General features: G+C 44.9%; 4 protein-coding genes across 4 annotated transcripts; 3 read left to right on the top strand and 1 right to left on the bottom strand.

Moving 5' to 3' along the window:
- Positions 1–140: 140 nt before the first annotated feature.
- Positions 141–808, top strand: EAE98_006548 (uncharacterized protein; the record flags this gene model as incomplete). Its single annotated transcript, XM_038954171.1, has 2 exons — positions 141–224; positions 383–808. 2 exons carry the CDS (start codon positions 141–143, stop codon positions 806–808), a joined length of 510 nt encoding a protein of 169 aa, XP_038809416.1.
- Positions 809–1,349: 541 nt separating this feature from the next.
- On the top strand, positions 1,350–1,695 carry EAE98_006547 (uncharacterized protein; the record flags this gene model as incomplete). The annotated part of the gene is made up of 3 exons (XM_038954170.1): positions 1,350–1,394; positions 1,428–1,492; positions 1,578–1,695. 3 exons carry the CDS (start codon positions 1,350–1,352, stop codon positions 1,693–1,695), a joined length of 228 nt encoding a protein of 75 aa, XP_038809415.1.
- A 980-nt stretch (positions 1,696–2,675) lies between these two features.
- On the top strand, positions 2,676–4,687 carry EAE98_006546 (uncharacterized protein; the record flags this gene model as incomplete). The annotated part of the gene is made up of 2 exons (XM_038954169.1): positions 2,676–3,406; positions 3,454–4,687. The coding sequence occupies 2 exons, from the start codon at positions 2,676–2,678 to the stop codon at positions 4,685–4,687; spliced, it is 1,965 nt and encodes a 654-aa protein (XP_038809414.1).
- A 1,662-nt stretch (positions 4,688–6,349) lies between these two features.
- Positions 6,350–10,779, bottom strand: EAE98_006545 (uncharacterized protein; the record flags this gene model as incomplete). Its single annotated transcript, XM_038954168.1, has 2 exons — positions 6,350–10,251; positions 10,380–10,779. The coding sequence occupies 2 exons, from the start codon at positions 10,777–10,779 to the stop codon at positions 6,350–6,352; spliced, it is 4,302 nt and encodes a 1,433-aa protein (XP_038809413.1).
- Between the last annotated feature and the right edge of the window lie 543 nt (positions 10,780–11,322).

Here is an 11,322-nt window from a genome sequence, read left to right as displayed (position 1 = left end):
ACATGATTTAATGAGGATCCTGTGTCTTTCAGTCCCGGCTACACATTGAAATCTTGATTTCTAGGAAGGTTAGCACATATTAAAGAATTAAAAAAGTATGCGAGTCATCAGTGGCGTAGTAGACTCATAAACCTTGCATCATGCAAGTGGTAAGATTAAGACTTGATCAACAGGGCAGGATTGTTCCTTGGGCGGAAGCTGGATTTCTTGAGGGTTGTTTCACAGTAATTCGGAAAGTTTAACATATTCACCATGAATACTCATCGTATTATAGAAACTTTGTGCTCATTCATGCATCGTGAAAGCTCTCAACTCAATGTACATGCAGAATGCATTCATAATTATGATACTGGCTGCTTAGCCAAAGACAGCTTTTATACAGAGACAGATTTTGAGCGGAGCACTTGTGTGCTCACCCATTTATGTAGCGCACTTGCGTACCATTGTTCTCACCGATAGTCAAGAAAGACTGGTCTCCCACTCCGATACCGCAAGTAGATCCTCATCAGTGGTCAACGAATCCATCGCATTTCCGAGCCCTATTAGCTTCCTAAAAGTTCCGTTCACGTACGGAGATCTCATGAGTATATTTGAAGATGCTCAAAACAAGGCTAGTAAGAACTGCCTTACCGCGTATGTAAAGAACGATGTTGGGGATGTCACCAATCTAGTGCGCCATCTCAGCGTATTTATTCCAGGAGATTTTGCTACTTGGTCCGAGGCTTCTCACAAAGCATTCGACCATGGCGAGACTTCCCAAAGGTCATTGGCACAACTTGACATCATTGCTTGGTGGCAAAGTCTTTGATAATGCTAAGACGCTCGATTTATATTTGAAGATGCGAGAAGGAGCTGAAGTATTGTTGCGCCAGTGATACCATCACGAATCAAGACCGGTGATGAGGAGGTCCAAAACCAAAAACTATTCACTATAATTCTCAAACTTTCCGTCGCTGCAACTCTTGACGCACAGGGGAAACTAAAGCCAGAACTTGAGTACGGGATATTTTACACTGAAGTGTGTGAATTACATGAGGCCAATAATATCACAAAAGGCGGAAAGTACGCACTTCCTGAATTTTTCCTGTTGAATTGGTTGTTCCTTGCCATAATTCAGGGAAATGGGCACTCATCGGCGACATTGAGTTGGACAACTCAACGTTGGTAAGAGAAGCGCGATGCTTCTTGGCGATACCGAAGACGGAATTTGTCTTTTCCTATGATACACTATTGCGAAAAGCTGTTGAACAACTGGATGTCGCCTTGGAAGAGGTTGCTAAGCGAGAAATTCCTATGGCGATGGGTTCCTCCAACGGAATCAAAGCTGGCAAATGTACTGGTATAATCAGATGACAGACTTTGGTTGTCGTACCAAGGACGGATCACCCAACAGTGTAAGGAAAAATACATCGACCGAAAGCATGTAGTCGCAGAACTACCGCAACCCAAAATGCCCAAAGAACACTGTAACATATATGGCCCAGCGCAGAGGGTTGAGATTAATCATCTCGATCATGCTCCTCCAGCTTCTCCTCAAATTTCTCTGCACTCTCGATTATTTCATGACCGCCAAATAGTCGCGACGAAAAGCAAGCTGACGCTGCCCAAACTATCATGCAGCGCCCACCTAAGCCTTTTAGGAATGCAAACACTCACCAGTCTAAAGGAGAGGCAGTAGCACCCATGAAGTTTTGACGGAATGAGCGTAAAGTGAAACATTTTGGCCCTTGTGTATTAAAACTTGCAGCAGCAAAGTGAAAACACATAAGAAATCACAACCGTATGCTCCCTTAGAGCCGAAAGGAACAAGAGCCTTCAATTAGACAGACTCGGCAATCTCTTGGAGTTTTCTACACAAAACCCTTCATGGACTTTGAATTCAGATTTGCTTATTTTTATTGTGATAATCAAATTCATTTCTATATTCCAGTCGATTTGAATCTTCCAACTCGTTTGAATGCTTCATGCAATTTTAATCTCCCAGTTCATTTGGGTCTACCTGCTGAATCTAATGTTTCAACTCGGGAGAATCATCAAACGATAGTCTTAAGCTTTGATTTGATTAGAATCTCTTAACCCATCGGAAAGACTCGACCCTCTGGGCATTCAGTTCATTTGGTAGAACATTTTGATTGCAAAGCTTTGCCTGAACATTCTGAATAGGCTGCTATACCGAACACACTATTGCGAGATGAACCGCACTTGAAATAGAAATAACACAACAATTAATTTAACTAGGTTTAACACCAATAGCTACTGATGGTTAAGCCTGAGCTGGGAAATCAAAAAGTGTTTCTGAGGATCTGAAGCTTGTGACACTTCAGGTATCTGATGGTACTATTATATGATGGTAACTCATACTCAACGACGCTTCTATGATAAGGCAGAGCCTACGAGCTCACTTGATGGTCAAATCCGACTTAGAATATCGAAAGGTTCCTGGGTATTGTTATCTGTACTCTCTAGAGAATTGCGTGTCGAATATGGTTGTGTGTCGCGTGCAGTAAGGTTAGATTAACAAAGCGGTGAAATTCTGCCACACTAACAGGAGATCGATGTCGGTTATTTTTTAAGTCCACCTCCCTCCTTGCACCCCACTACCCCAAGCTGTTGACACCATCTCCGTACTGCATGGCTACAGTATTGCCTTACATTCAACAAATTTAACACAAAAAATGGCCAGCCATACCGCAACCCTCAGCGCACTCCTTCGCGATTCCTCAATTACGGACCATAATGAAATACTCAAAGCTACAAATGACGTATTAAAGAGTTCTAAGCTCGACTCCAATGCCTTACATACCCGCGCCGTCGCCCTCCTTAAACTCGACCGATACGACGATGCACTAAAAGCGCTCGATGATGGTGGAGATAAACTGGCTTCTCAATGTATTTTGGAGCGCGCTTATGCTCTGTATAAGACAGGCAAACTGGAAGATGCAGCGAAAGTTTGTGAAGGAGGTAATAGTAGGGGTTTGAAACATGTTGCTGCGCAAGTCGCATATCGTGCCGAGAGATTTGCGGATGCGGAGGAACTTTACAAACACCTCGCAGAAAGTGTGGGAGCTGGAGATGAATTAATGGATTTGAGGATCAATGGACTGGCTGTGGATGTGCAATTAGCGTGGCAGGGCGAGAAAAGTGAATTGAAGAGCAAAAACGACGATTTCGAGGCATTCGAGACGGCGTATAATGTTGCATGCGGGCATATCGCAAAGGGAGATTATAACAAGGGAAATTTCCTGTTAAAGCGGGCAAGGGATCTGTGTGAGGCTCTGGACGAATTGAGTGATGATGAAAAGAGAGCAGAAGTCTTGCCCATTATGGTACAACAGGCATATGTGCTGACCAAATTGGGTAAAACTGAAGAGGCCAAGTCATTGACCAAGATGATCAATCTCGCTGAGTATGTATGCCAAACATGTTTACTGAGCTTGAAGCTGACCCCTACAGTGTACCAGAACCTCAAACCAAAATAATCGCTCAAAATAATGTATTAGCTACATCGACCGAAATTGATAACCCGTACCTTTTGAAACGAGTTTTCGACTCAGTACCCAACTTATCGCATCGAGAGAAGCATTTTGAGCATCAAGCGAACATTCTGGAACGAAATCATTACACAGTTGAGTTACAGGCGTTAAAATACGGAGGCGTAGCGAAATCTACATTAAAAAAGATCTTGGCTTCTTCATCACCAACTATCTCACCATCAATCAACGGCCTTTCGGTTCTCAACGCTGCAGCTCATGCCGAAGACAAAACCGGAAAAGCCGCTTTAAAGCAAACTTTGTCACTTCTTGAGAAGCGACCAAATGACGTTGGATTGATCCTTACCATTGTCCAACTTTACGTATCGACGGAAAATCCTGCCCCTGCAATTGCCCTCCTGGAAGCATTCTTTAAGCGTTTAGAAGAGTCTACCAATCCCTCAGATCAAGATGTACGATTTGCACCAGGATTAGTAGCCCTTCTCATCTCCCTCTATCGATCCACCGGCCGCAGAACCCCTATAAGACCCGAGCTCGAAAAAGCCGCTTCATACTGGCGACAGAAATCCAAACCTTCCCCATCCCTCTTCCACGCCGCAGGTATCTCCCTCCTCGAATCTTCCAACCCCGAAGATGCCAAAGCAGCAGGCGATATCTTCTCTTCCCTCCGCTCTCAAGATCCCACAGACCGCGTCGCAATCGCCGGTTGCGTCGCTTCATACGCATCTTCCGATTTCTCCAAAATCTCCTCGGACATCGACACGCTCACCCCCATCCCCAAACTCATCTCCGGCATCAACGCCGAAGATCTCGAATCCTCGGGTATCCCAACCTGGACCTCCAAAACCACATCCACCGAATCATCCAAGAAACGCGCTCTAGACGGCAAGGAAAAAGAAAAAGAAAACGAAGACCCGACGAAAAAGCAAAAGACGATAGGAACGCGCAAATCGAAATTACCCAAAGATTTCGAGGAGGGCAAGAAAATGGATCCGGAGAGGTGGTTACCGCTCAAGGATCGCAGCTCCTACAGACCGAAAGGCAAAAAGGGAAAGAAGAAGGCCTTGGATGCGACGCAGGGAGGCGTGGTGAGAGAAGATGCGTTAGAGGGTGTTGAGGCGCCCGGGAGCAAGGTTGTAACGGGTAGTGGTGGGGGTGGAGGCGCAAAGGGGAAGAAGAAGAAGGGGAAGAGGTAGAGAGATGGGGAGAGAGAGGATTTAGAAGAGGGAATTGGAGATTGGAGATAGGAGATTGGAGATGTGGCGATGATGGTGGGAGAATATGGAATTTGAATGCATATGGATATTTAGGTATACATCCATCCATGCATGTCATGTCATGTCATGTCATGTGATATATGTATGTAATGTGATGTATGTATGTAATGTATGTAATGTACTTACTTACTCCCTACAATCCAATCCAATTCAATCCAATCCAATCTAATCCAATCCAATCTAATCCAATCCAATCTAATCCAATCCAATCTCTGCATTTCCTGAAAAAGTATCTATAGTCTACAGTCTATAGTCTATAGCGAGATGTAAGTATATGAGTAAGTATATAAATAAGTATATAAGTGAGTATATGAGTGAGTATATAAATGAGTATATGAGTGAGTATATGAGTGAGTATATGAGTGAGTATATGAGTGAGTATATGAGTGAGTATATGAGTGAGTAGGTAAATAAATCCCATAAGAAGTAATCAATCTTATAATCAATCAATCTATAAATATGAGTTTATATATCATTATTATTATCGATATCTATCTATCTATCTAGATATGTAAATAATGTACACCTATCCTCTCATTTCTATATCTATTCTCGCCCCCCCCTTTTCAAGAAATCCAAAGTACAATCAATCAATCAATCAATCAATGAATACAAGTCACAATGACAATGACAATGACAATCACAACTAATCAACATTCCAAATAAAACATCACATATATGAATCTTCATTGGTATTTATATCGCCTATTTCCTATCTCCTTTCTCTTCTTCCTTTCCCCACTCTGCTCCGATATTAATTCAACTCGACACCATTCCATTCCCTTCATTGCATCCCCTCTCATCTGATCCCATTTCACCTCCATCCTCCTTTACTCTCCCATTTCCTCTCACCAAGTATCGATCCATCCATACTTTGACATTCCACTCCTAATTTCTTCTCCCTACCTCATCATCTCCAATCATCCCATTCCCCAGACCTCCCAATTTTCCCCTCCCATCACATTCACCCTCTTCTATTAAAAAAAGCGAACACATCCCCATTCCCAAAACGCCAATCCGGCCTATAACCTCAGCAGCCGAAACCATGTGCCATACCATAAGACAACCCCTTCACATGGAAATATATGGATCCTAACCCAGTAACATCTTACAGCCCTTGCTTCCCTTTCCTTCCCAATCACCCAATCACCCAATCCACCATCCATACCCATGCCAACCGCTAGTATACATACGCACTATAAATGCTTTCAAAAGTATGTGTCCCAAATAACCACTACAACAAGTGTAAACTTCAGTAAAAAACAAAACAAAAAACCAAGTAAAAAACTAAAAAGGTACTACCGAAAAAATGAACTATCAAATACTTTTAATTCTTGCGAAAAAAAGATCCTTCCCTTTCCGCTTCCCGAAAATATCAATCATCACAGGTATTGTAAAAGAGCCCGCCGCAAGTCAAGAAATGGATATATAAACGATTGTCGTTAGAATAGTTGCATGCGCGCTATGCTTTAATTTCGCCGAAATAAATGAAGAGACAAGAACAATAATATGAAAATGTTGTGTGGATGTGTGGAAAGGTTGTACTGGTATGGTATTTCACCATTTATAAAACATGGTGTATCAAGCACCGACGGTTTGAAAAGTAGGACTTGGTAGCCGCTCGTTCGAATCGATGTGTTCGATTTCGTGCTGTGGATTTGGTTCAACAAGCGAATGCTCATCAAACTCGGCTACACGAGGTGAGGGATCTGGTGTGTAGAATTTTGTTCTGTCATTACTACTTGAATCTTCGTCTTCGTTTTCGTCTTCGACCGGGGGTAATGGGCTTCGTCGGCCGTCAGACATACTTACTGCCGCTTCGTCGTCGTCATCTACAGTGGCAGCAAGGTTTGGAGGTTTGTCTGAGTGCTGGGAGGAATATTTCCGATGCAATTCCCGAAAACTCCTGGCAGTCGCTGTGCTTGTGCTTGCAGCTGAATTATGGCGCTGGTGAAACTCAATTGGTTCGGCAAGGATGGAGTGGAAGTCGTCATCGATAGTCGCAGGTGATGTCGCTTCAGAGTCTTCCTTGTGAGGCTGTTTACGAAGACGCAGGCGTTCTTCTGGTGACAAGCTTTGAAGTTCGGTCCCGAATGTGATGACTGAAGCCTTTTTGCCATGTACAACGAAGCTTCCAGAACCACGAGAGAGTATGTCATCTGTAGTACCTTCATCTGACATACCGGCACTAGAATTCGAGTCCCTGCCTCTTCGACTACGGTGATGCGTTGGAACATGCGCCTCGCGCAGGGTTTGATGAATACTGCGACGAATTTTGCCTTTGCCAAACTTATCCTTGTCGTTTGACTGCTCTTTCTCTTCGCTCGCCATGTCCGAATCGACCAATCCAGCTTGTTCAAGAACAGATTGCTCCGCAGCATCGAGATTTGGATCCGAAGGTTTAGAGCTCAAGGTTGGAGCTTGATTCAAACTTGAACGAGATGGCACCGTGGCAAGACTGGGACTGGGGAGTACGACACTGGAAACTGAAGGTTTACGTGTAGTCTGTTCATTGATAGCCAAAGGTGGAAGTTCCCAAGATGCTTGAGCTTTGTGCATCGAGTTTGGTGCCGCCTGAAATATGTCATCCATCGTGTGTTCTTTCTCTGTTGACGGTGAGAGCGATGGACCGGACGTAGAAGGCCGAGTCGTGGAGTCTAACGTAGGTGACTTTGGCGTGCCTTGCGGCGCTAAGCTACTTGCCTTGGATTGCAAACGGTTCAAAGCAGATCGTGCAGACATTGGTGTATCTCCGTTTGAATCTGTCTTTTGCGTAAAATCTCCTTCCGTGTTTTTTTCTTCGTCAAGATCCAAAATCAAAATATCCCTGTGACACTTCAAGCGCCAGATTTCCATTCTACCCCACTTCAATTGAGCCGCCATGCGAGCTGCAGCTGACAAAACTTGATCTCTCGTCTTTTGTTGAACTGGAGCTAGGATTTGTAAATGGCGAGCATTTCGAAGTTGAGAATCCAACTGTTTCACGGCAACGGTAAGCTTTTCTTCGGCTTCCACCACTTTTTGTAGCATAATTTGGCGACGTGCTGCCAAAATATCGTCCTGCATTTTGTTGTCAATCTTTCCACTGACTATCGAAACTTCACCAGAAGGAGTTTGAATAAACTTGGTAGAATCGTTTGCACTATCGAGTCGACGGATGCCTCGATTGCGTTGCCCTTCGTAGTTGCCCCCAACCACACCACGCATACGCACTCCAGCAGTCCTAAACGCTGCGGCATAGTTGAGCTTAGCCAACCAATCATTCATCTCATCTTCATTATCGGCCAAAAAAGTCTCCTCAAATCCTCCATGGCGCACAAAGACGAATGCGTGCTTGTGCTTCTTGTAGGTAGAATCTACTAGAGCGACTGCATCATCAGTCGACATCAATGCATCAGGTTTGAACTGTTCTAGCGGAGGCTTGAAAATGACAGGCGTGCCATCGTGACCTTGTTTGATATGCGTCTCGTGCTGATGCATCAAGCTTTTGATCCACGTAGTATTTCGAAAAAAGTACAATTGAGCACCAGTTAGAATAGCCCCCCACTCCTGCCACGGAGAGCGAGTCTTCTTCTTCTTTGCATCTTTTCGCCATAATAAACCAACCTTGGTAATTTTTATATCCACGATGCCAGCTTGTGCTTCCTCAGGATTTGTAACAGTTTTTTCCGACATGAAGGCATCTGGTCGTGATCTGGCCGAAACAATCTGTAAAACACCCGTCTTGAAGAAGGTCTTCTGTAAATTTTGTAGATTCAGACACGGCGCAGTGCCGAGATAACTATAATGCTCGTCAAGATGCATGACGTCTTTTAGATTGGGGCGCAAAGTATCAAGTTTGCTATCAAGAATCAAAGTATAAGGGTCAACCGGTTCTTTCGAGGGACGTTTGTTAGGATCGCCACCTCCCCGAAGCATCTTTGACTTCTTCTTCATCTTGTGGGGTATGATTCTCTCGCCATTGATATCTAGGTCATCCTCCACGTGGATAAAGGGTGTGTATGAAATGTTATCATAGAAGCATTCTAGAATTTCGTCAAAGATTCCTTCGCCGTGGGTGTTCTTGATGTAGTCTGCCTTGGTCATTTTATGTTTGTTATTTTTGTTGAATACATCTGTATGTAGAATGAGAAGTGAAAATGCGATAAAGTAGGCTTGGTCAGGAGATGCATAGATGCCAGGATTGCACTCATGATACCTGTTTGCAAAACCTTGCAAACACCTGTCGATCTGCTGCGTCTCCTTTGGGAGCTCAACTTCCATGAGCAACTTTCGAATGGCCATGTCCATAGGATCTCCAAAGAAACCGAATCCTCTCATATAGCTACGAAGGACAGCCTGTGAGAAAGAGTCCGTTCCTTTCGACAATACACTAGCTACCACACCTCGACTAACCGCTTCTTCTAGCCTGACTAAATAATTTGCTGGTGTATCATCATCGTATCGTTCCGGCAGGATGATAGCCTCTTCTCGGTTCAATTGCATAGAATTGTTCTTCGAAGTGTTCGAAGCAGGGGTGGTGGGTCCCGAATTATTTCCCGGTTCAGGATTCTGGCGCAATCGAGCTGTAAGATTGAACAAATCGCCAAAACTTTTCCTGCCAGTGGATGTAGAAGTCCTGGTCGATGGTAACGTGGGGGTCGGTAAAGAGTCTTCATTTGGTGCATTTCTCAGAGAGCTCAAAGTGGATGAACGACCGCGCAGCGTTAATCTGGAACGGGTGGGTGACGATCTCGAAGATGACGCAGTGGAACCTTGTCGTAATAAGGGGGTGCCTGGCCGACCTACACCCGATGATGTCTTCTTCAAAGCAGTGGGAGAGGAAGGGGTATGAGACGGAGACGGTGGGAATGGAGAATGAGAACCGTGTGGCGTCAGGTCGTCCGATGATTTGGGGGTTGTGGCCCGAACCGAGCCGGACGAAGGAGCCGTGGGGTATCTCGTGACAGAAAGCGAATTCGAAGCATCGTTTTGCGCGGACTTTTGTGGGAGATGGCTCAGATCGAATAACGGAGCGGGCTTCTTCCGGCGAGGAAGACGAAAGAAGGTTGTTGTTGTTTGGACAGTGTGCGTAGTTGTCGTGGTCGTTGCATATACTCCATGCTCGCCCGAGCTTGCATCTGACCTCGAAGATTCAGAAAGTCTATTTACTGGCAGAGCCAATGCCGAGGACGCCTCGTCTCCATATGCAGGAGGTGAGCCACCATTGCCATGGGTCATTGGGCGATTTGGTTCGTCAAAAGTAACACGGCTTTTATTGCTCGGTCCCGACTCTGACATGGTCTTTCTTCGTTCTTTCTTGGAGATCATTTCGATATCTGATGTATCTTCTGGTTGTGATGGCGGTTGCTCTTGTTGCTTCGCTCGATTGTTATTCACAGCCGTCGATTTGGTACGGCCGGGAAGTCTAACCCGCGACTTTTTCTTCATAGGGCGTCCTCCATTGAAATCCATGGTTGGAGCCGTGGTGATAATCTCTGGGGCTGGTATACTGTCAGCACTATGCCAAGAAGGTAGATCTAGCAAGCAATTGTTCTGTCAAATTAAATAGTTGAACCAAATGAAATGCCTCTAAATGTTGCGGAATGACATCAAATGGAAAAATACTTGCGCTGAGGTATCGGAGGAGCATCTTCCGCTATTGAACTCTGAGCCTGTAGTCGCGACCGTGTGGACAATTGCGAGTCGGAAGCATGTCGAAACCTTAACATGGAGAAGCGACGATGTTTCGAAGTTTCCTCCTGGATCGGTGGTGACCCCGATCGCTGAAGCGCAGCAGGATAATCTGTGGCAGGTCTAACTAACATGGGTAACGATGTCATTGTTCCTGGGTCTGCGGCATTTGATGGGAAATCAGCAGGCGAGGGACGTCGTGGCATTTGTTCACTCGCTCTGCCATCTGGAAGTTCGGTGTCGAGAATTGGATTGAGAGTATTGGAATCGACGGGAAAGAAGCTATGCCGTCGCATTTCAGCATCGCTGGCAGCAGCACGACGACGTAGTAATGGCATTTTGAAGAAACGTCGAACAACATTGATCCTACCCCAAGGGATAATTAGGAAGCAAGGTGGTTATTCTTGTTTCAGCTGGAGAGAGAAAAAAATCACATTTGCAAATGGAGTGTGGGATTGAATTGGTGAAGGGTGTTTGAAGAGTTGTGTAACCCTTCGTATGAGGCTGATATGGTAGGGAAGATACCCTTGGGAAAGTAGGAGAGTCGTAACAAGTGGATAAGAGGGAAAGGACTAATAAACGGGGTTCTGAGGTTCTGGACTGGGGGGGGGGGGGGTAATTGGTGGTTGGTGGACCATGGGGCAATTGGCAGAAGAGGACGAGAAAAAGTAAAGATGGAGGAGGAAGAGAGAGGGAGGGAGAGAGAGAGAGGGAGAGAGAGAGAGGGAGAGAGGGAGAGAGGGAGAGGGAAGAACGAGAAGTACGATAGATACGAGAGAACAAATCAAAACAATTTTAACAAATCATACTGGTACTGGTACTGTACAAAATTCAATTCAGCAATGCAAGACTCGGATGAAAACATCAATGAAGGGTAATCA

The sequence above is a fragment of the Botrytis deweyae genome, assembly GCF_014898535.1.
Source record: "Botrytis deweyae strain B1 chromosome Unknown BDEW_014, whole genome shotgun sequence".
Taxonomy (NCBI): Eukaryota; Fungi; Ascomycota; class Leotiomycetes; order Helotiales; family Sclerotiniaceae; genus Botrytis; species Botrytis deweyae.
The sequence above is the reverse complement of the archived record's forward strand: the minus strand, read 5'-3'. Positions and strand labels throughout refer to the sequence as shown.